Source organism: Tauraco erythrolophus, chromosome 1, assembly GCF_009769465.1.
Source record: "Tauraco erythrolophus isolate bTauEry1 chromosome 1, bTauEry1.pri, whole genome shotgun sequence".
Classification (NCBI taxonomy): Eukaryota; Metazoa; Chordata; class Aves; order Musophagiformes; family Musophagidae; genus Tauraco; species Tauraco erythrolophus.
The window spans coordinates 128,960,106-128,984,758 of record NC_141465.1 but is presented as its reverse complement, the minus strand read 5'-3'; the positions used below and the strand labels follow the sequence as shown (position 1 = coordinate 128,984,758).

Here is a 24,653-nt window from a genome sequence, read left to right as displayed (position 1 = left end):
TGTCTCGACCCTCAGGGCTTTTGTTAAATTTTTCTCCTCTCCACCTCACCAAGGGTGAGGAGTGAGTGAGTGGCTGCGTGATGGCTTAGCTGCCGGCTGGGATAAACCGGGACACCTGGTATCCAGCTCAGCTCTCCCCTGTGTGTCCCTTGCCTCCTGTGCCCTTGGAGAGCAGCCTGGACTGCAGAGGAGGGGGAGCCTGTTGTCCCCATGGGGCTGCGGGAGGTTTTGGGGTTTGTTTCCAAGGGGGTGAGGCACAGGACAGTGCCAGACTGTGTGGCCCATGCACCAGCTTGGGTTGGATGAGCCTCCCCAAACACTGGAGACTTTTCGAAGCAGGAAAGGGTAGTGCTGCTCGAGCGTGCACCTCTCCCGGGCAATGCACACACTTCCGGTCACATCCAGAGAGCCACGGGCAAAGTGTGGCTGTTGTGAGTGAGGTGATCGCACATACAGCTGCCACCATGGAAGTGGAGCTCCGAGCTTCCTGCACCCACTCCCACTAGGAATAGGACTCTTTGCTTCTGAGGTGGCCCAGGTAGCTTCTCCCGAGGCAGCTGAGCTGGAGCTGGGCAGCGCTGATATTGACTGGGACGGGCTGCAGCCGTAGCCTGTCCCTCTCCTTGGAGTACTGACAGCCCAGCTTGGACTCCGTTTTATTCCCTACTGATACACTCCCACAGAGAAAAAGCAGCGGCGAGTAAAAAACTACTTGGATTCATTGACTTTTATCATTCTGCAAGCCTGGAGGTGCATTTATATCAGCAGTGATGTGAACCATGGGAACTGATGGTCAACATGAGAAGAGTTCTCACAAAAACTTATACGTCTTGTGTTTGCATGGCTGCGGGGGGCCACCTGTAATCGTCGATAACAAACGAATCGTAATCAGGACTGTAAACGAGCCGTTTCACAAAGGCCTCCTTGTCTGCCGGCTCGGGGTACCAAGAAGCAAGACCGTGCTTGTAGGCCCAGTCAACAATCTGCAAAAAGATAAGCAAAACGGGCTGATGAAATAAAGTTGGCACCTTATGAAGTTGGAACTAACTGCAGTTTGGCCCTGGCTATATTTTTTTCCTCCCTTTCCCCCCCTCAAAATTGTGTCTTTTTTTGGGCTTTTTTTTCTCTTTGGGCAATTCCCTGAGTGAGCTACATGTCTCCCTTGGGTGAGGGAATGCAAGATGCTTGCAATTACTGGCTGCTTGGAAATGCACACCCCTGCCCTGGCAAACTGGTTGGGGTGTGCAATTAAAGGAGGAGAGCAGCCCTTTAACTACCTCTGCTCACACCCTTAAGCTCCTCATCACACCAAGCATCCGTCAGTAACAGCCAATGTGATTCTCAGTGGGTGTCCCCTGAACGGGAATTACTGATTTGATGTATACAGGGCACCAATCCCATAATTAGACAACAAGCCCAGATCTGCAAAACTATTTAGGTACTTAGGCCCCTATCAAATACAGGAGGAGAGGTTCCAAAATAGCAATTTGGAACCTAAAATCTTTTGGCAACTTGCGTCATGTTTGAGTTTGACCTTAAAACTGCTTTTTTGAAGTGCTGAGCACTCACAGCTCCAAGCAATAAAGGAGAGCTTTGTGAGCTATGAGGCACCCAGAATCAGAAGGTATTTTTCACACTTGGGCTTTAATGATGGGAGAAATCAAAGCAGCGATTCTGGCTGGAAGGATTCCTGAGAATCATTGCTTTAGGCTGTACAATGAGTTCAATTAAAAAAACACAAAGTAAAAATGATGCCAAGGTGATTCTTGCCCTCCCTGCCATGGAAAGTAGAAATAAAAGTGCAAATACTCACTTTCACAGCGATTTTGAGAGACACCTCTCTGATGCTGTCCAAGGGGGGATAGAGCCTTCCTTCTGCAAGGTTCTGCTCTGTCACCTCGGCAGCAATGGCCTAGAAAGAAGACAAAGGTAGTTTAAAAAGATGGTCTCAAGCACGTACCACGTTCACTAGCATTACATGACACGTGGCTGAAAGCTCAGCAGCGCAGAGCTGGGACTGGTTCTTAAGAGGAACTGCTGAACTATTCAAAATACGTGTGTGTGCATGTTTCATTACAGTCTTAAAACTGGAGCCAGAATGATGGAAGTGCTATGCCAGGGCATCAGTTGTGGAGAATGAGGAGAACCCTGTCATAGCTCCTGCACCTTCATAGGTGCAACGGAAGCTTGAGTTTTCTGGGCAAGGCTATGGCTTTTTGCTGAGGCTGCGCCATTTCCACTCAATGTGTTGCCCCAGGCCAGGTTCTTGAGAACACCTGAAGTAGGCGCATGTGCCTCTTACAATCTTTTCGAAAGCTTTACTTAAACACCAGTTGGAAACCTCTGCTGTGATGAGAAAGACATCGTCAGAGATGTGCCGGACTCCGCAGGCGATGACTCCCAGTGCCACTCCTGGGAAGACATAGGCATTGTTTCCTTGGCCGGGGAAGAAGGTCTGTCCGTTGGGCAGGGTTACCTTTGAGAAAGGACTCCCACTTGCAAATATTCCCCTTCCCTGATGAGAAAAAGAGGCATCCAAATTCAGAAGAGACATCTTGCATTGCTGCGCTCAGGGGACTCTGGTGACCAAGCGGACAAATCTCCAGCCAGTCATTGGTAGGCACCTCCCCCAGAGCCATCTCCAGTTGATATTCCTGGAGTGCCTGGTCCCCAGAGCCACAAACAGGGCCGTGGACAGGGCCACCGAGCACTGAGTAGGTGTTTTCACCGCACAACTGCAAGTGCTCTGAACTCGCTGAGAAGGAGTCTTTCTTCCTCTCTATCAACCATTTATTGAGTGTGAAGAGGGACTCATGTGGGATAAAGGTTTGGGGGCTGTGTGATTGCCCTAGCCAAAGGGGAGAGTGAGACAAGGCCTTCTCTCTCATCCCAAGTCAATCCACATGACAATAATTCTTCAGTGACATTGAGCCCGAGTTGGGTGATGAAACTGTCACACAAACAACTACGGTGGCAAAACACAGGGGACAGTAACCTGGGAGGATGGGACACCTCAGCCAGCTGTGGGTGAAGGAGGCAAGTGCTTTTCACCGAGGATCACAAAGTAATTCAGGCTGGTAGGGACCCAAACTCCTGCTCATAGCAAGGTCAGCTACGAAATCAGACCAGGTTACTCAGGGCTTTATCCAGCCTGGTCTTGATGAGCCATCTGGGCCCCTGTTACACCCCCTGACTCTCCTCACAGCGTGCAAGTTTTTCTTTATGACCAGCTTGAACCTCTTTTCCTTCAACTTCTGCCCACCATCATTTGTCCACCCACCATGCACTGCCATGGTCTCCTTGGTACAGCCATGGCCACAGTGTCCCCGGAGCACCCAGCGTCCCCGCGCTGAGCTCCCGTACCTCGGTGAGGCGGTAGCACTGCTCCGCTGTGCACTCCGCTTTACTCGTGGGGTTGCTCAGGGCAAACACGATGGGCCTCTCATTGAAGGTCGCCATGTCCTTCAAAATCTTCTCAGTGAAAGCTCCTGCAACGGCTGCAACACCTAAAACAACGACAGCGGAGTGAGACGGTGCTTTCTGACTGTCTGACTTCAGGGCATTGGGCTGATCCCTCCTGAATGCCATGCCTTTAGCTGTAAATGAATGGCAGAAGGGAACAGGATCCATTTCTGGAGATGCAGGCGGGAATGTTTCTTTCTCATGCTATGGTGAGATTAAAAGCCTGTCTCAAAATAAAGCCCCCTGCTCCTCTGGGAAGAGTGGGGACCAGTGTTTAGGCCAGTCCAGTTGCGGCACTTCGACTCCCAAAGGTTCAGCCCTTCTCCTCCCAAACACCTGCCCGAGCTGCCTGTTGTCATCCTCGTCCTGCCAGGGCCATGTTTGCTGCTGACGAGGATAGGATGTGGAGAACTCAGCTGAGATTTTGTTTTGGGAGTAAAAAAAGCTTATTTCGTTTTGACAGGGAAAACACAAGGAGGCCCTGGAACAAAGACTGCAACTCTCCTGAGAACTGAATTGACGTGAAAAGCTCATGCTCAGGGAACTCCACCTATAATTGCCGTAGGCTTCACTTTCTGCACAACCTCTTCCAGCGTGTTCACACTGGGGTGGTCCTGGGCAAACATTTCCTTCTCATGGTTCAGGTGGCTCCTGCCCTGTGAGGAAAAAGAAGAAGTCAAACTTTGGGTTGTGGGCAAAGGTGAAGGCATAACATAACTCATCAGTTCATTTCATCTCTTGGCCCTCTACCTAAATCAGATTCCTCAAAGCAGGTGCTCAGCGTCAGCCAGTCAGGCATTGAGCTGCTGGTGTAATGTCGTGGTGGGGCTGGTCTCTGCTCCTCTCACTCTCCAAAACACATTGATTGTGTGGAGGAAGGATCTGGCTGCCAGGGCGGAGAAATTCTACACGTAGCACAAGTCTCCTCAAGTCCAAGCCCCAGCCCAGAGTGTTGCCTTTAGGGCAGCCAGTGCTGCTGGTACATTGCTGTCACCACGAGACCTAGTCCTCTGAAAGGAGGAACAGCTCTGCTGACACCAGTAAAACTGCATCCCTCACTCTAGGGCTGAGCAAGGGCCCAGGGAAACTGCCTGCTCTGGCCTCTCTCTGCCTTGCAAGAGGTGCTGGAGGAGTGGAGTTCAGCTCCGGAGACAAATTTACCTTCACAATCAGTCCCTTGGAGTCCACCATCCAAATTTTTTTGATGGCATCCTCTCGTGAAATTCCTTCCTTTTCCATGGCCATGAGGATGAGATGAGCTATGCCCATTGCAGCCTGGAACACATTACGTAAACACTTCATTGGGCTATCAACATCTTTCAGAGGGGAAGATTTTAAATGAGAGATGTGTTGGGTCATCCCCCAGCACTGCACAAAACTGGGAGGTTTTCTGCTCTGTGGCTGTACAGTGCCATGAGGCTGTACATGGCATGAGGCTGATTTTAGCATTGTTGGTGCTGCCAGTCCAGCAGACCAGGCTGCCCATGAGGCTGGAGTAGTGGAAGTGGTACCTTGACAGGCAGAGGCTGTAATAGAATGGTTTGGGTTGGAAGGGACCTCAAAGATCATCTAGTTCCAACCCCCCTGCCATGGACAGGGACACCTTCCACTAGACCAGGTTGCTCAAAGTGTCATCCAGCCTGGTCTTGAACACCTCCACGGATGGGGCAATCATCATTTAAACCCTGTCTTCTCATTTAAACCAGCTGCTGCAAAGGAGGGGCAGACACTGAACAAATACTGGTGCTGATGCCAGTACAGAGGAACTCAAAGCAAAGTGGGATTGCTGCATCTCAAGTACTGCCAAGAGGAAAGTCCTCTTCTCCTGTTCCTGCTTGAGGAAGCAGCCCTGGATGTGATGTGTGTGTTAGGGGTCCTACAGCTGGGCCCAGCCCTCCTGCCCAGATGGGGACTAACAAGGCAGGATGGTCTCCATGCCACAGCAGAGACATGTCTGTCAGGAGGGGTGGAGAAAGAGAAGCAGCAATCTTTGCTTCACAGAGGGATAGACAAACAGTGAGTTATGGATCTTGCCCAAAGTCCCACAGGTGAGTGAGAGCTGAGCCAGGACCTGGACCAATGCCTTTAGTCCACAGTCCAGGCTTTAGAAACTTTTTCTTCCCCCTCTGTCTTTGAGCAAGGCACCTTACAGACTACTTGACTTCTGCCATAGGGGCAATATGACTGACTCCAAAAAGTGAGGTTATGTACTTACGTTTCCTTTGAGTCTGAGTCCTTTTGACCCGATTGCAAACGAGGCTCTGGTTTACCCTAAATACCAGCCCTGATGTTCCTGCAGCTTCCTGCTTCATAAGAGACTTCCCTCAAGGCACTCCCTGACACATGGGCAGCCTTGTAGTATCCAGGAAGTCTGCCCAGGACTCACGGGCTAAGAGGTCACTGAAAGATTCTTGGCAACTTCTATGCAGCAGCAAGATCCACCTGTAGGGCCCATTCCTGCCCAGTGACAAGGAACCTGCTTCTGTGCTTTGTTTTCATGAAGCCAAGCCATTGGTTGACTTTTCTCTCTCTAAATTTGAATATAGATCATATTTAGGAACAAACTCAAGAACATTCCTACCTCTCCAGCTCCCTGGAAAACAAACTTATGGTCAGAGAGCTTGTTCTTTGTGATCCTTAAGGCTGCAAAGATTCCAGCGACTGCAACAGACGCAGTGCCTGAAAAGAGAGAAACACCACGAGATGGTCATCCTGGCAAATGGATCATTTACCCTACTGATGTGTTGTTAGAAACCTTGTGTTAGGAACCATTCTCTTAGATCCTGTCACTAAGGATCAGAGTGCCCTCCCTACTCTGAAATATTAATACTCAGAAGATCCCTGCAAGGCAGGAGGACACCAATTTCCCTCCATATAGACTCAAAGGGACACTGAGTCCCAGAATGCCAGAAGTTAAAATCCAGCTCTGAAGGGTTTAAGATGCGTGTGACTTGTCTAAGGTCACGTAAGACACTGTAGCAGAGTGGTGGTCTGAACTTGAGCACCCTTGTCACAAAATCCTCTGTGATCACGGAATTACCATCCTCTTCTCCTCATTCACCTTCACAGCCCAGTGCCACCTTCTCTTTTTTTCCTTCCCTGATACCCTGACTCAGAGCCATCATGCCTCACTGCCAAGCATTAAGGAGTCACTGAGAACACGAGCTGGTCCCAGATTAATGAAAAAGAATCCAGTATATGGAGAGCAGAATCCTGCTGTTACAGCCACTGCGGTATGTCCATCTTACCTTCCATCGAGGGAGGCAGATGCCTAGACTGCCTTCACCCTACATCAATCGCATATAGTATTCACCTGATGTCCTGTCCCAGGTGAAGGAACATGGTGGGAAGAAATCAAGTAAAGTACGGACTAATGATGATTCAGGCACCGATGGGATCTCAGGTCACCTGGGCAAGCTGGATACAAGGGTTAAAGGTGAGCTAGGATTGAAGGAGGCAGTTTTATAATAGAATATCTGAATTTGGAAGGGACCCATAAGGATCATCAATTCCATTAGTTTTATTCTGCAGCCTTTTAAAGGATGCTGTTTTGGATGTGTCCCCAGCTCTGATGCCATCCCCAGCTCTAATGCTGGTCTCTCCATTCTCATCTTCAGAAGCTTTGTGAGAAAACAGGGAGTCCACAAGTAACAAGCCTTGTGTGGGTGGTCATGGATGGAGTGGACCTGATAAACCTAATAAACCTGATTTCACCAAATTTCCAGCATCTCCTATTTACCTGTCCATTTAATCAGCCAGTGCATCAGGGTTTCAACCAGCCAGTGCTTCAGTGAGACCCCTTGCAGGGTCCTTAGGGCCTGGGCTGCTGCAGGGCATCAGCAAACATTCTGGTTGGGAAAGGAGAGCAGCTCATGAGCGAAGCGTGACCATGAGCAGCGAAACCAGCAGATGGTGCTGGCTCATCTGTCAAGGACCGAGAAGATAAATTCAGCTTTACCGGCTCCTTTTCTTTAGTGCAAAAGCCACAGCTAAACTAGAAATCATGGCATCAGGGAATGATTTTCTCTCTCATTTCCATGCAAGCAGAAAATCTGGTGGAGCACAGTTACTCTGGCAGAGAAGTAACTTTTATTGACATGGTTTATTTTGCTTAGGGAACCTATATAAGCTACTCTGACAAAGAAAATCTTTATTGGCCAGCCCAGAAGTGTTTATCAGCACCATTAGCTCACCAGCATTTTGCTTTTGTAACTCGGAGGAGTTTGGTTCTCCAAAAATGAGTAATTAGTGCCACTTAAGCGTGATTCCGGTTTAGCAGAAGTGGCAGTGGCCACAGTCCTGCAGCAAAGGTTAGTGCCGTGCACAGGGACGCCAGTACAGAATGGCAGCAGCAGCATTTCTTACTCATGAGGGCACCGCGAGCATCCGTGTCTTAAACACGAAATGGACTAGGCAAACAGTTGGTGGCTTCTTAAGCTTCTCTCTTGCAAAGAAGCACTTGAGATGCTCTCTTCAGCACCAAAGATGAATTCCCTTCATTAGCTCAGAAAACAGTTGGGATCTGTTTATTTCCAGGTCCAGACCATCTGAGTTCACTCAGTTTAAAAGGAAGTTGATGGGGAGGGAACCAGCCACTGAACGCTCTGCTGCTTCAGTATTAATGTGTCAGCTCAGCCAACTGAAGGATGGATATGAAGGATTTCCTCTTGCTTCTCCTGCACTAAATCTCTGCCTTTTTAAGCTATATTTAGATTAATTTGTTTATTAATGGCAAAAAGCCATGCCATCGGACTAGAAAAATTACCAAGGGACATAATGAATATCCAAGGAATTTAAGGGAACACCAGATAATTGCCTAGTTTTTAGATTTTTTGCTTTTTATGGCTGTCATATAGCTAGTCCACGCTCATTCTTTGTATTTCGGTAAGGCTACAATCAGCAGGACTGCTTGGCTTGCTGCCATGCCAGATGCTAAGGATGGGACTCCTCTGAACAAACATGTGTGATCCTGCTCATGCTAAAGCCTGACACCTGAACTGAATCAAATGAAACACACCCTAAAAGTGTAACTACCACCACAGTTTTTTAAGAGAGACAAGATAACTGGAATACTTGTAGACACTTCTATTGCAGACATCTAAACTGTGGAGAAAGGGATCCCACCCTGGCAGTGTGTACTGCAAAGAAGTGAGGAGAGACCAGGGTCCTACAGTTGTCAGCAATGCCAAGCTTGTGACATGCAGCAGAATATGAACATCTGTGCATATGCTCACGCATGCTCACACACCGTCTCCCAGACTTACTTTGCCTAGAAATCCCCAAATCCCTGTGCGGATGGGAGTGGGGAACTGATCAGAGGGAAAAAATCCTGAAGTGGAACAATTACAGTGTGACAGTGTGTCAGGTCACAGCGTTTGCAGCAATAGATGCCTGGGAAGTATTGAAAAGAAAGACACGTAACTGGAGAAATGTCTTGTTTCTCTTGGTCCTGACCCAGGCAAAATTACTTTATACCCTACGGTTGTCAAGAAGTCTGATGGGACGAATGCTGCTATCTGCAAACTCATTTAAATGCAAAATGCTGGAGGGACGTTCAGCAGAGGGACTCGAGGTCTTTTTAAAGATGTGACTAGTGGGAGTTGGAGAAGGGGGCGGTACGGAAAGAGAGGGTGCAGGGGTTCAGTCTGCAGAGCAGTGTGCATTTTGCAGAGTGGACACCTGTGGGACTGGGTGTGCCATTACTCATCTCCCCGCACTTGCACTGTAGCTCTGACTAACAGCAGGACTCTGTCGTTTCTAATCCTCTTCCTCTGTCTCCAATGCGTTTCTAATCCCTCCACGTCTCCCAAACTGCAGCTCAGCCCCATTACTCAAGTAACAAGTTACCGTACCTTGGCCTCAGCTCAATATTTTTCTTTGATAATTACAATTTCTGAGCATGGAACAATAAAATATGTCTATGGAGGAGAGTTCACAGCTGGTTCGTATGAGGAATTGGCTAATCATTGTGCTTCAATTCCAAAAAGGCCATGAAATGAGATAGAGGGGGAACCCCCACCCCCTCACCGTGAGTTCTGGCAAGAAAAAGTCAACTACCCCTCAACACGTTGGTCTATCTGTTTTCCAAAGAGACTGAATGCTGCTGTTGCAGATAACTACTTCCTTAAGTAATTGGCAAAAGCCAGCTGGGCTGGTCTGTATCTGAGGTGAGATATGGAAGGGCACAGGGAGAAGAAAGGAAACTGCTCACAAATCATCCCGTCCATCCAAGACTCAAAATGAACGCTCAACCTAATATCACAAAATAGCAGCCAGACCTCAGGAGCCTCTCTGGGGAGTCCAGAGCACCAGGACCAGCGAAGAGAAGAGGCATTTAAAGCTAAGCTACACTCAGGCTGTCCCTTTAGGAATTAATCTCTGACACTCAGGCACATTCAGAATACAGTAAAACATGAAGGAAACCCCCTCTGAGCCTGATTTTCCGCTTACACTAGTGTAAGTCGGAATGAGCCCCGATAGATGTCAGTGGAGATACACTGGAGCAGAACCAAGGGAAAAGGATCTGCTCCACAGCTTCAGGACACTGCACGGATGGAAAAGGCTGCAACCCAGAGGCACTCATGCCCGGGGACCTCATCCTTCCTTCAGAGTGGGGAGAGCGGGCAGAAGGGCGAACGGCTTCACACACAGAGCTATGGGCAGCACTGGCACGAGTGTGACAGGGAAAGTGCTGCCCAGCGCTGATGTCAAGGCTGCTCCGTGTGTGACAGTAGCCAGTGGCTAAGCAGGGGACATGGGGGGAAGTGGGGACCCTGCGGATGCTCAGGGGCAGGAGTCTCCCATGCTGAAGGTCTGGCACTGCCCTGTCACCCAGCCCAGGTGCCAGCTGAGCAGAGCACAGCGTCACCACCATCCCGAATCCTTCCAACGGCGGCAGTGATGGGAGCATACAGCCACACCGCTGCCCATTCCTTCGTTTCGCGCCCACGTGGGTGATTCTCCCTTCTCCTCAGCACTCTGGTGGAAGAGATGGCCAAGTTCAGCCTGATCTTTTATTTTTCACCCTTGTCTCGCTTGCTTAAGCTTCGCCCCATCAAAACCATGCCAAGATGAGGGCCCAGGGAATAGCAAACACCAGTTTAATGGCTCCAGCAAAAGGCAGCCAAGAAACTATATCTAAATTTAAGGATGCAGAGGAAGTAGAGGGCTTTTCCAAATCCTGGTTCACATTAACTCCCTGCAGCAGTTCCGCCTGTTACTGGAAAGCAGAGTGGAGCTTGTCCAGATCTACTCCAAATACATAATCAAAAGTCAGACACAACAAGGCTGAAGCAAAAAGCTGCCGAAGTGTTTGCAGCTCGAGGTCTTCATCTCCAGGGCTGTGGGTGAGTGTCACCCTTCCTCCAAAGGGCCTCTGTGAGACATTAAGAAAATAAACCTAGAAATGGTGTGGAGCAAGTCCCTGAGAACAGCAGTAAAATGCAAAGCATCGATGCTCAGGGAAGGAACTCACTTTCTCCACTAACACATTTAGAGACACTGGTGACCCAGAAGAGGTGGTGGCACGGTGAAGAGCTGTCTGACAATGGAGATGTAGAGCTCCTCTCAAAGTAGATGCCCAATGCAGGTCATCCCTAGGTGCCTCTTTTTAATCCTTGCACTGTAAAGTGCTTGGACCATAGAGCGCAGTGTCTTAAAAATACGTGGCAGCATTGCCCTGGCTGCTGCCTGCGCAGACTGCCAGCGGGCACATGGGCTGTGCCAACAGGCAGACGGGACCCACCTGGTCCACAAAGGCAGAGCCTACCAGGCAGCTGCCAGCACTTCGCAGGACAATATCCCCATCCCCATCGCCGCAGTGGAGACCCTGTGGATGCCGTTTTGTACCAACAAGTTAAACCAGGTCAGAGCACAGCCCTGTTCTTCCGTTCATTTAGCTGGGACTTCAAGATCACAGCCAGTGTCACACAGAGGTGATGCACGCTGCTCTTTACTGCAGAGGAGTTTGTGATGGCATCCGGTGAACAAAAGAAACAGCGAACAAGAAAAGCAGGAGAGGGAAGGGAAACAAAAGTTACAATCCCCAAAATGATGGAAGATAAGGGCCAGATCTTTAGAGCCCTGCACCACGAAGCCCAAGAAACTGAGGCCCATTTACCCCCAGGAGTCCGTGCTGTTCTGACCTGGCTTGTTTAGCCATCCATGTGTGATTGAGATGCAAGTCTAGGAGCTGGCCCTTAAATAGTTAATGTAGTAGCATCAAGAGAAAACACAGGAGACCCTTCTGCTGCAGGGCACAGCAGGTCCAAAAGCGCCTGGTAATGGTGAAACCCTACAGGACTGAGAACATCTCCAGATCTATCTTCAGGCCGGGTAAATCCCCGCAGGGAAAGCGTGCTGCTCAGGAGCTGCCTGGCAGGACACAGGCTGCTTTGTTCTGCAGCAGGGTATCGTCCAGCGCTCCCTTCCTATTGTGCTTCCCCCTCCTCTTTAGTTTCCTGTGATAATTACTGATGCATTTTCCACGCCAGCTGAAACAACAAAGTAAGAGACTGTACCATTTTAATCTGCTGCAATTAGTTAATGCCGAGCCAAAAACTAACTTTGCACAGCACATGGAAACGTGCCTGCAAATTAGGCCACGTTTGCACATGATTGATTTCTAACTCACCCAAATGTTTGAAGCCACTCTGGTTTGTGGTGCTGGAGTCAGTTTGTTCCAGACCTCAGCTGAGGTCTGGGAGCACTGTTGCTCTGGGCTGAGATGGCTTCCTGAAGTGTCCTGGAAAGGTTATGGAAAGGTTATCTGCTATGATAATGAGAAAAGGTGGTTGGTGGGTCAAGAGATATTTTGAGGCTCATCAGCAGTCGCACATCCAACAACAAAGGGGAACCATTGCTGTAACGAGTGGGAATGACCCAGAGAGGTTCTGCGAAAGTGATGACCCCTGTGCGTTGCTTGTAGACTACTTTAGTTGTGGAGGGACTATGAAAACAGAAAAGGCTGAGTGTTTTTAAAGTGCCTAGTGATTTGGGGTTTCCCATCTTGAAGTGCCTTGAAGAAGTCTCATTTGCATGGTGTAAGTGTTCAGCCCATTTTAGAAATGCTGTCTGTTTTTACAGCGTCCCAAACTGGAACACGGATATATCTGAAACACTCAGATTGGTGGTTCTTTGAGAAGCTATCAATGTTGCACTTACATCGTGTAGCTGAAGATGCCCAGAGCCAGGAGATAGTAGGCTTCATGCTTCTGTGCACTATTCTCTTTGCCCTGCCCATATGTGTGAAAGGCTTTTGAATGACATGATCAGATATAACTAATCAAATGACATGTTAGAGATCTCTTAATTTTTCTGCAACTCTGACTAAACCTGTAGAACAATTTCTGCTGTTCAGTACTGAGTATCTAAGCCTGAAGAATTCATGTTTGATACGAATACAGGGGGGTGGCGCACTGATCAACCAGGAGAATGAACTTTTCATAGAAAAAATAACGTTGGAAGAGATGCCTAGAGGTCACCTAGCCTAGTATCTGCTTGAAGCAGGGCTAGCTTCCAAACTACATTAGGTTGCTCAGGGCCTTCTCAAAGCATAAAAGTTCCAAAGCCTCTCTGCAGAACTTGTCCCAGTGCTCAACCACTGTTGTGGTGAATCATGTTTTTGTTATGTCTGATCAGATAACTGAATAATGACAGTGAAAGATCTCTCTTGGAGCATAAAGACTTCAGCTCAGCAAGCCAAATAGTTCATTCCAGTGACAGGTGGATGAGTCTGCTTAGTCCAGGAACAAGCTTCTGCTGATTCTTCAGTTACTCAGTGCACATCTTTGAAGGCTATGTTGGAATGAGACAGGCTCTTTACCACAAAGACAGTGAGGCATGTGCACACGGATCCCTAGTCCCATGCTGAGATCCTTATGTGTGCAAATTTACAGGGTTTCTATGGACACCTGCCTATTTAGCAGGGGTTATTCAACAGACAAAGTCCATGAGACCTGGTAAGATGCATCTGAGGATGCTGGGGTACATGGCCAATGGCATTACAAAGTCAGTCTTTGAAAAGTCTTGGTAATTGGGGAGATTCTCAATTCCTGAAAAACGACAAATGTTGTACCTGTCTTCAAGAAGCTGAAGGATCCAGAGAATTTTAGCCCAATCAGCCTGACCTCAGTACCTAGGGATGACAAAACAAAGCTTTCACGGCATTGAGTGCACCCTCAGTAAGTTTGCCGATGACACCAAGTTGTGTGGTGCCGTGGACTCCCTTGAGGGAAGAGATGCCATCCAGAGGGACCTTGATAGGCTTGAGAAATGGGCCAGTGCCAACTGCATGAGCTTCAACAAGTCAAAATGCAAGGTCCTTCACCTGAGTCGGGCCAATCCTAGGCACAAATACAAACTGGACACAGAGTGGGTTGAGAGTAGCCCTAAAGAGAAGGATTTGGGGCTTTTTATAGATGAGAAGCTCAACATGAGCCGGCAGTGCGCTCATGCGGCCCAGAAGGCCAACCGCATCCTGGGATGTATCAAGAGGAGCACGGTCAGCAGGTCAAGAGAGGTGATTCTCCCCCTCTACTCTGCTCTTGTGAGACCCCACCTCGAATACTGCATCCAGTTCTGGTGTCGCCACCATAAGAGAGACATAGATCTGTTGGAGCGTGTTCAGAGGAGGGCCACAAAGATGATCCAGGGGCTGGAGCACCTCTGCTACGAGGACAGGTTGTGGGAGCTGGGATTGTTCAGCACTGAAAAGAGAAGACTTCAGGGGGACCTAACAGCTGCCTTCCAATACCTGAAGGGAACTTACAGGAAGGCTGGGGAGGGACTTTTGACAAGAGTGTCCACTGATAGGACAAGGGGAAATGGGTTTAAGTCGAAGGAGAACAGATTTAGATTAGATCTTAGGAAGAAATTCTTCAGTATGAGGGTGGTAAAACTTTGGAATAAATTGCCCAGAGAAGTTGTGGATGCCCCCTCCCTGGAGGTGTTCAAGGCCAGGTTGGACGGAGCCTTGAGTAGCCTGATCTAGTTGAGAGGCATCCCTGCCCATGACAGGGAGGTTGGATTAGATGATCTCTGAGGTCCCTTCCAGCCTATGCCATTCTATGATTCTATGATTCCTGGAAGGCACGCCTAGGGACATGAAGGTGATTGAGAACAGTATGGATCTCCTAAGGCAAATCATGCCTGAGCAACCTGGCTGCCTTCTATGATGAGACAATAGACTATGCAGACAAGGAGAGGGCAGTGGGTGTTGTTTTCTTTGACCTGCATGAAGCCTTTGAAATAATCTCCCAAAGCATCCTTGTAGCCAAACTGGAGAGATCCAGACTGAACAAGTGGACTAGCAGGTGGGTGAAAAAGTGGCAGGGCTGCTAGGCTCAAAGGCTTGTGATCAGTGGTAAAAGTGGTACAAAGAGAACAGTACTATTTATGTTCTATTAACAACCTGGATGATAACACAGAGTGCACCCCCAGCAAGTTCAGGGATGATTACAAATTTGGGATAGTGATCAATGACTGTCACTCACAGGGATTTCAGCAGGCTGGAGAAATGGGCTCAAGGAAACCACATGAAGGTCAGCACAGGCAAATGCAAAGTCCTGCATGTGGGAAGAAGACATAACCTCATCCAACAGCACATGGTAGTATGGGCTGATGGCTGAAAAGCAGCTTTGCAGAAGAGGACTTGGGGGCACTAGTGGTCAACAAGTTGAAGATGAGCCAGAAATATGCCCTTGTGGCACTGAAGGCCAACAGCCTGCTGGACTGCGTCCACAGAAGTCTCGGCAATAGGTCAAGGAAAGTGATAATTTCTTTCTACTTCAGCACTTTTGAGGTCATCTCTAGACTAGCACCTCCAGTTCGGGGCTCTGAGCACAAGGAATATATTGACAAACTGGAGCAAGTCCAGAGGATGGCCGTAGATATGACCAGGGTGTACAAAGAGGACTGAGAGATCTGGGTTTGAATAGTCTGGAGAAGACTAAGAGGGTGTCTAATTTCTGTCTCCTATTATTTACTAAGTGTTTGTTAAGAAGCCAGATTCTTCTCAGAGGTGCACAACACAAGGATGAGGGGCAATGAATACAAGTCCCATCTAGGGAAATTTCAATTAGATATTAGGGGGAAAAAATGCACAAGGAAAATGAAAAAACTTTGCAACAGGCAGCACAAAGAGATAGTGAGTATCCACCCTTGTAGATATCGAAAATTATCTGGCTGGGCAAGGTCTGAGGAACCTGATCTAATGTCAAAGTCAGATCTAAGTTTGAAATCACTTTTTATTTGAGTGAGGGCTGAGTGATGTCCAGAGGTCCCTTCCAAACTATCCTCTTCAATGATTTTATATATTTTCTTGTCTGGAGAAGGAAGCCAGAGATGCCTGTCTCAGGGATTCCTAAGACTTGACACCTTTGTGAGACTTTTAAGTTGTCTACTTTCTGTTTATCACTGTGCACAATGAAGTGGAGCAAAGTTACAGCAGGAAGAGAAAGAGCAGGATGTAAAGCATTCTCATGTCCCTCCAACTTTGTTATGTGCTTCATCGCCTGCCCTGGTCCTTTACTGGGAAAAGGGAAGAAGTGACAATCAATTTTCTCCTGTAGAGCTGAAATGGGAGCTGCTGCCCCTTGCATGAACCCAGACAGAGCTGGGAAAGGACTGATGTCATCACCCTCACAGAGGAAGGAGAAGCACTCCCTGACCGGGGAGCTCCCACGCGCGTGCGGGCACTGCCAGCTCCTGCGAGCTCCCAGGCTGATGGCTTTCAGAATAAGAGCAATCACCTCCTCCCGGCTTGTGGCACCTGGCAGGCGTCCCACTCGGCAGCAGCAGGCTGGCTCCAACCGGAAGGGGTCTGAGTCACTTTGATTCTGCAGGGTTGGGATGGATTTGGCAATATAGTAATTTGTGTGACATAAAAAAAGTAGGTGTTAATATTTTAAACTGCTTTCTGCTTGTGCAGGCCCTGGGGTGGCAAGAGGGAGGCCAAAGGGAGATGAGGTGGAACAATTTATAGTTCCTGCCCACATCTCGTCTGTGTGTGTGTGCTGGCACATTGCATTCAGATCCCGCTACCGACGGGCAAGGAGTTTAAATTTGTGTAGCTCAGGCCTGATCTAACTCGCCCTGTTTGTGCTGGAGATGTGCTTTTAAATCAATACGCTTAGAACAATGCTGGCTCAGAAGCTGGGATTATTCAGGCTTCAGGAGATCTGCTCCTGCCTGACTTCAGTGAAGTGAATCAGGACTGCTTAAACGAGGCTTTGTATAATTCTCACTAATCATTTAAAACACAATTTGCATTGAACTCTCCCATTTTTTCAAGTAGGCAAGTCATGAAACACCAGAACATTAGAAAAGAGAGAACCTGAGGCAAAACCAAAGAACAGGAGAGTATCAGTGAGAAAATGGCACTTCCTACCTTTCTCATATCACCTGGGGATACAGAGGGATATATTAGGGTAGGTAAATCAGACTACTCATCCCAGCTTCGATGCCATTAATCTCTGACATGACTCTAAGACAGACTCAGCTGAGCAGATCCAAGTTACATCAACTTCCCAAAGGTCCCCAAAATTCATTCCTTGATTACAACCCTGGCTTGGAATCTCTTTTTCTTTCTGACAGCTACATAAAAAAAGCCTGATAAAGTGTCTTGCTTCCCTTGACTCAGCTCTTGTCTGTGCAAAAGATCAACAGGATTTCTTTCCTTACCTACTACTGTGAAACCAGTGTCAGCTAGATGCTTTACTTGAGAATATAAGGGAGTTTTGTAAGAGGTCAGATCTTATTGTTTTAACAGATGGGACTCTGGGGAATTTTCAGGGGACTCGACATCTCCCATGCAGCATGACAGCCATCTAACTGGGGAGAAGCAGACAAAGTCCATTTTATGGCAATGCTGTTTTACAGCATCCTCCTAGATGTGGTCAGCCCCTCCGAGAGGGTCATTTTCAGGAACTGTCTGAGGCATGTAGCTATGACCTATAGTCAATAAGATACTATAAAATAGTCTCCTGCTTCCCACTCAGAATCTTCAGTTTTGCTTTAACATCTTCTTTCTCTTCTCTCTCTCTAAGAAACTGTCCCAATTCACCAAGAAACCTTTCAAATTCACTCTAGTTCCCTCAAGAAAACCTACATCCAGGCCCACAGATCTGCTGCATCGCTTGGCCTCTTTTCCTTTCAACTGCTGAGTCCCCTTCCACTTGCAGCGAAAGCAACTAATCCAAAAGAAATCTTTACATCATCGGCTTCTTATTATGGGCTTCATCTGTCCATCTCCCGAAAAGTCTGAGTTCTTGATTCCTCCATTCAAGACTTCCATTCAAAAGTGCATCTCCTTTTTCTGTGCTCCTCTCTCCACGGAAAGATTTTATGGGTGGCAAGAACACCTGATGAGTCTTCTTGTAGAGGAGTATCTATCTCCCCTTATCTGAAATGCCTTAAGCTCCTCTACTTCTGAACCCTCTTCATGCAAGTGTCCTTGAGCAGGACCATGCATCCTGTCACACCATACATATTCCTACATGCCAGGGTCTTACTCCCTCTTGTGCCAGACAAGATTTGTGCCATGACAGATATGAACAAGCTGTTACACACACTGCCAAATATTGCAGATGCAGAAATGGGGCTGGAAAGTCTGCTCACAAAAGAGTCATCATTGGGTGAAAAATGACACTGGCACTTCTTTCAGTCTCTTTCAAGTACAAGTGAGGATAAGCCCAACTGACTGCAAATAATTAAATCAACAAACCTTGGAAATTTCTGCATGTTGCAAGCAGGACTAGACAAAAGAAGAAAAGATGATGGGACTCAGAGAAGAACTGGTTATTTGTAATCACTTGGGAAGATCCTGTCTCTGTTGGATGGGCCAACAGCCCTCCCAATGGTTTAAAGCAATGTCAGTACCAGACCAAGATGCCATCAATATGGAGCCTGAGTTCTTCTGTGCATATGAGCAATTCTGCTGACTGCTGAGCCTCACAGGGCCTGGGAGACGTGCTGGTTAGAGCCCCAGCTTTGCTGCTGTCATTTCTCTCTGGCGCTGCAAGAGTTATGTTAATCGGTCTAGGGGAGAACATATCTGTTCTCAGATTCTCCTGGACTTAGCATCCACGGAGAGGAAAAAAGCTGGTTTACCTTTTTGTTTGTGCATGTAATAAGGAGCATAACAATAGAGGGACAATGCCAAGATCAGCTAATGACCACATGGAAACTGAAAGCCTTGCATAACGTAAAACATCATCATTGTTTTTGCTAAATTATAGCAAATTAATGGAACTCTCTAAATCACCTTAATAATCTCAAGCACATTTCCTCCCTTGAATGACACTGCTGTGATGAACAGCTAGATTACTAAAAACAACGGAGACTCACTTTTCAGCTTAGACTGCTGTGCTTTTGTTTATATCTTTGAACGCTTATGTGTAAACTCTAAAACTTATCACACATCTGAGTATTGTGGAATAAACAGTCTTGTGATCTTAATCACCTTTCCTCCTGAGAAGGTGAAGGTTAAATTTGTATTTTCCTGGTAGTACTTACCCTGAATATCATCATTGAATGTACAGTATCTGTTGCGGTATTTATCGAGGAGACGAAAAGCGTTGGCATTGGCAAAGTCTTCAAACTGGATTAGACAATTCATGCCATACCTGCGAGTTAAAGGGTAATTAAAAATTGGATAAAAATATTTCCAACGTAGGATAATATATACAGCTTTTACCAGGACAATGTAGTTAAAGACTTCAGCACAGACATAAATGTATCGTAAGAGAAATGCATCACAGTAAGAGCAAACAGGATCACACCCTTCCCAAGATCCGTACACTCAGAAATGTGGAGTCCCCAGGAATAAATTGTATTTATAGTCTGTCTATTCAAGGGATGCAAAGGACTTCTTAATATGTATACCTATATATGTATACATATACACACATATATGCATCTTTGGACTATTGGTGTGACAAATTTTCATTGGCATATTTCCCAGTGAGCTTCCCAAAGTGAAGGAGATGCTCTTTTGCAATAGATATTGCCACGTTGCAATACAGCAAACTGGACTGCAAAGGGAACACTGGTTAAAGGGACACCACCGAGTGCCCACTTCAACTGGAGGTGACCAAGAGATGAGAAAAAACCTGCTTGTAGGATCCCATGGACCGAGTGCTTCACGGTGTGATTTCATAGTCACGTTTTTGTGTTTTGGAAACATGTTTCTCTCCACTGAGTTGCTTTGCTGGAACCCAGCATGCAATGACAGCTAGTGACCCGTAGAGTCAAATGGCAGGAAATAATTGCCAACTTTCCATAATTATCCAGTGATATCAGGGCAAGTGTGCAGTTTCTAATAATTGGGAAATATTCAGACTGCTCCATATCTATGCACTTTCAGCACTTTGTATCACTCTAGGCTGCATTAAAGCTTTGCTAATAGAACCTAAAAGGGCCACAAGTACTCTTTTCTCTCACGTAAATGTGATGGGGCAGTGGGAGAAGCTTTGGGAATGAGTAATGCAACTATTAGCAACCTCTGGCCTGCAAGCAGGTGAAAGGGCTCTGAATAGCTGCACTGTGTTGGAGACCCCAGTCTCTCTGGGACTGTAAGCAGTGCAGAGGTGGCATCACCTTACATACCTCCCATTCAGACTTTCCTCCTTTGCCACTGAAATCCGAGGAAGGGGACATCCCTGCTTTAAAGTAGAAGTTGATACTGGCTAAAACATGCTCCATTTGAGAACCGTGGCTCCTGTTGTGAAAAGCTCTTTCACAGCACTCGCGGCGTGGGCAGTCAGGCTCTGCTGGAAGGGCCTTGAATTTTTTATTATTATTATTTTCCACTTCAAGTATGTCTGTCAGCAAGGAGACAGCGATAAGCACGTGCATTGTGCTCCTTTGTTTGCTATCATGAGAAACTTTTGCTTCATAAACCCTCTGGTCTCAAAAAGGGAAAAGAGTTGGCTCTTACACTTACTTCACATTCTCTGTGCCTTCTTTTAGAAAAGGACCACAATGATTTTAGGGCCGTGTACGACTCTTTTAGATACAAAAAGCTCAGATTCAACTCAATGCCTCGCTCCAGTTAAGTGTCCCAATATCCTACTAAGCTTAATATTTGCAAAATAATACTAATATTTGAAAAAACTTCAATTAAAAATTAGGTGCTTGGGAGTCTTTGTTGAATCAGGCACACAGAAGCTGTGGAAACTTTTCTATGGGGGTCTGCAATGCAGTGTCATCCCCAGAGGGAAGTGTCACTGCTCCTGTGACCAAAGAGCAGCAGGACGGGGCATGTCCACCTTAGAGAGCCGTGTGTGCAGAGATCCCTGACTGTGTACAGCACAGCTTCATGCCAGAACATGGTGCTGTTTCCTTTCTCCTGGGCACCTTTCAGCTCTCTTCAGCTTCTCCTTTGGTGATGTTGGGCATGGATGTGGCACATCTGCAAGGGAGGACATGCCACCGCAAGTGGTTTTCTTCCCAGTTAATGTGGAATCCAATGACTGAGGGCATCTTCCATTTATCTCATGTGCAGCCTAGGTACCTTTCTACTACCTGGGTACTATCAGAGATGGACTACCATGCCCAGTCCCCACCATATCTGGTCTCCCCATCTCTCCTGTAGCAATACAGTGCAGAGGGGTTAAATGTTGCTGTCAATTTTGCTGTCAGAGTTGGGTGAGCTCCCTCTAGGTAGGCAGATGCAAGCATCACTGGTCATACTGGCTGGAAAGGCAGCAACTTCATGTCTTGTTTACTGTGCTGAAAGGAGCAACAAAAGAACTCTGTGCAATATCCATGTTGTAGCTGCACCACAACTCTCACTCTGGATATGGAGGTTTAGGCATGGATTTTCTAGGGGATCACCAGGCTTTGAAATTCAGCAGGATCTAGATGCTCAGGTAGGGAAATTCCAGCTTGCTGTACTTCAAAGAGAAAAAAGCCCTAGAAAAAGGACTGGACAACTGCTCCCATTGAACAGGACAAATTCTTTTGCAGATTCTGGCAGCTCTCAAAGAGACATCCAGTATCAAAATTTCTTCTGAAATGCTGAACAACACTCTGAAAAGCAAAAGATGCAGATTCTCAAGTCCCTTTTTCTCTGTAAAGTCTCGGAAGTTAAGACGAACACTGTGGATATCCAAGCAATTTGCCCAAATAATACAAAAAGCAACTGTGAAAATCAGTTTTCTAACAGACGATCCTCTAATCCGTTGTTTGAATGTGTACGGAAAGCATGGCTAAGAGGGAGATGACACACTATCCAGAACATCTGCTAACATCTCACAGCAAAGAATTAGCAAATTTTTAAACAACTTCAGTTGCTATAGAAACTATTTCTCTAACACCAGTCTTATTCTTTATTTTCCCTTTACTGAGGAAGTAACATTACTGATGTGCTTAATAAAATCAGTGATTTCAGCCAGTATTAATGTATGTGTGACCAGCTCTCCAAAGAGCATAAAGGGTAGGTGGGTGGGTGTCTCTGACTACAGAATCAAACTTGCAAGAGTATTAACCTCAACATTTTTCTTCCCTCTTTTGAGCACAGAATTCTTTTCTCACTTCACATGCCTGGTCTGCAGCATGAGACAGTGCACAGATACTTCTATCTATTTTTGCTTTCGATCATTTTTTATTAACAGAGAACTGCCCCTCAGTATGACAGGAGAATGCGAGAAAGCAAAATCTTTTCACTGAGCTATTTTTAGAAGATGATTTTCTTTTTCTCTGCAATATGTCCACTGAGCCTTTTGAAGTATAAACCACATTTCTGAGCCTATGTGAGCCTTTGCATAATGTAAGAACTAAAGTTTTCATTAACAAAGACCACAAATTGTTCATAACAAGACACTAAGACCTGATGCTTTAAATGAAAAAACAAAATATTTAGGACTTACAGTTAAAGATGGGAATCTTGGGATGACGTTCAAATCCTAGTCCTCAAGGACTACCCACCTTACTGGGGTTTAAAGAACTTTTGCTGCTCAAAGCCACTGAAATTGAACACAAATCAGGCAGCTGATTTCTTAAAAATCCACCAGTCAATGCTTACTGCTCTCTCCTAACGGTACTCTGGTGGCTGCAATGCTCCATCTTAGGATGACGACATCAGCCTAAGGTTAAACTTAGCGAGGAGCGTGGACAAAACAACTGCTTGGGCCGTTTGCAATAACATCCTTGCGAGCATCAACGTGATGAGTCAGTTCCACTGTCCTTCCTCCACAGCACAGTAACTCAAGATTCGTGTAACCTGTTTCATCTTGAGGGAATTCAGAGCGCTCTACAAACTATTTGGGTAGCATCCAAGAGTAAAACGTAGCCAGCGTGGGACTTGGGAGTACAGCAGTGCTTTAATATGCAACAATGCTAAAAAAAATCTAGCTAAGGAGAGAAGGTGGAGAATATCTGTTATTGCAAAGGGAAAGGGTGGTCAAAGAGCTGCTACTTGGACTGGAATCCAGCCAACAAAACACAGTGCAGACTAGGATTTCTTCCACTACCTTTACATATCTAAAAGTTGGCTGTGTAATGCTGAGCTAGACAACTCTGGCTGCTTTCTGAGACAAGAGAGAAAGAGGCACGTCCAATAGCAACTTCTTTGAACTAGTCCAAACGGAAAATGGAAGTAGATAACATCTCTGGAGATGCCTCTTTCTCCACAGTCTCTGTGAAGGCAGTCTAAGATGACCAACTTCATTGTAGATGTCTAACTTCAGACACTTAAGTTAGGAGAGATAATCTAATGTTATCTAATTATCACAGCTGGTTAGGAAGATCCTAACTATACGTCATGTACCCTAGGCTGTATCTTATCATCCTTTCAACTGCAATGTTCTGCTGTCCTTCAAAGGCTGTAGTTTCTGTGTTGATTTTCTCTATAGAAACTGCCCTGCTCCATTGCTTGTGTGTGGTATTCAAGTGGTCCTCTATCAGGTTATATGGAAATATTTCAGGATGGAATGAAATACATTGGTCAGTCTCCCCTATCACGATGTTTTTTAAGTGAAAACTGGATTTTGACAAAATTGATTTTGCAAAATTGTTGTGCTTCATTACAAACGTAGTTTCTATCAAGAAACCAAAATTAATGATTTCTTGTTGGAGGAATAATTTTAATGAGGTATGCTTTTGTCTAACCAGCTAAGAAACTGTGCTCTCTTTAACTTGTGATGTCTGATACGAATACAGTCCCAGTTCGTACATACATTCTTGCTGTCTACAGGTGCAGGATGGCTTTTTATAGGAAAAAAATATTGTAAAGTGAATATTTGAACAAGAATTTCTGAAGATTCCCTCCAAGACATTTAAATATCCTTAAATTTGTAGCTAGAATTGAAGATGGCCCTCTGGAGAGATCTTGCAAACTGTTGTGGTACGAAGGGGCTCCTGAGGTCAGTCTGCTTGGCCTGTTGCCAGTTCTCATAGACTCTTCCATGGTTCGACCGACTCATGTGACTCATCTCCTAACTTTCAGCTCAGAGCCTGAAGGAGAGTTTGAAGCCAAGAGCAGCAGGTCATATCAGGACTGAATGTTTTCCAGCCCAGGAAAGGGATGGCCAGCTAAGGTTGGATCCCTCCAGTAACCTCATCCTGACTGTCAGTGACTCATCTCTAGAGCATTCTGTCATCTTCTTGCATCTGGGACATTAGTAATTAGACATCCAGGATCTAATTGCCTTTCTCTAAAGTGAAAGCTTAAATGTAGACTATCAGGATTTCAGACCAACAAGGTGCCCTGAAATAGAGCAAGTGCCAATCTCCAGTTTGGCTTTTTCCATTCTCCAGCTCTTTCCTCCACTTTCAAAAAAGGAAAGTTTTGCTTTTTCGACCTTTTGATTTTAGATTCAAAGCTGTTCCCATTTCTCTTGGTCACGTTGAAGTGTGCATTTCTTGGGATCTCTGCAGTCCTTTGTCACCTTGTGGAATTGGAGCTTTCCCCTTAGCCTGAGAAATTCGTACATTTGCAGGCTGTGGAAAAGGATGCTTGGACAGTTCATTTCTGTACCTCCCTGACAGAGGTGGCTTTGAAAGAATTCAGACATGCTGCAGAGAAATGGGGAGAGACTATAACAACAAAGTATTTTATTGCCACTAAATATTATCCAGGTTAATGTCTCAGCACCCACCCCTCAACCACTACAACACACTCACACCATTCAGCAAAAATGAGACCTTTCAGAGTTACAAGCCAAACTCTCTGTACTGGTTCCTTGTATGGC

General features: G+C 46.4%; 1 protein-coding gene across 1 annotated transcript in view; it reads right to left on the bottom strand.

Moving 5' to 3' along the window:
* Nucleotides 1–821: 821 nt before the first annotated feature.
* The window catches only part of ME3 (malic enzyme 3), a 150,248-nt gene continuing 126,416 nt past the window's right edge, over nt 822–24,653 (bottom strand). Inside the window, exons 7-14 of the mRNA XM_086614377.1 lie at nt 18,976–19,085; nt 6,044–6,141; nt 4,624–4,737; nt 4,013–4,118; nt 3,364–3,506; nt 2,342–2,515; nt 1,814–1,912; nt 822–983 (exon numbers count right to left, since the gene is read on the bottom strand). Of these exons, the coding sequence (XP_086470503.1) occupies nt 822–983; nt 1,814–1,912; nt 2,342–2,515; nt 3,364–3,506; nt 4,013–4,118; nt 4,624–4,737; nt 6,044–6,141; nt 18,976–19,085 (1,006 nt within the window). The remainder of the gene's footprint in view (nt 984–1,813; nt 1,913–2,341; nt 2,516–3,363; nt 3,507–4,012; nt 4,119–4,623; nt 4,738–6,043; nt 6,142–18,975; nt 19,086–24,653) is intronic.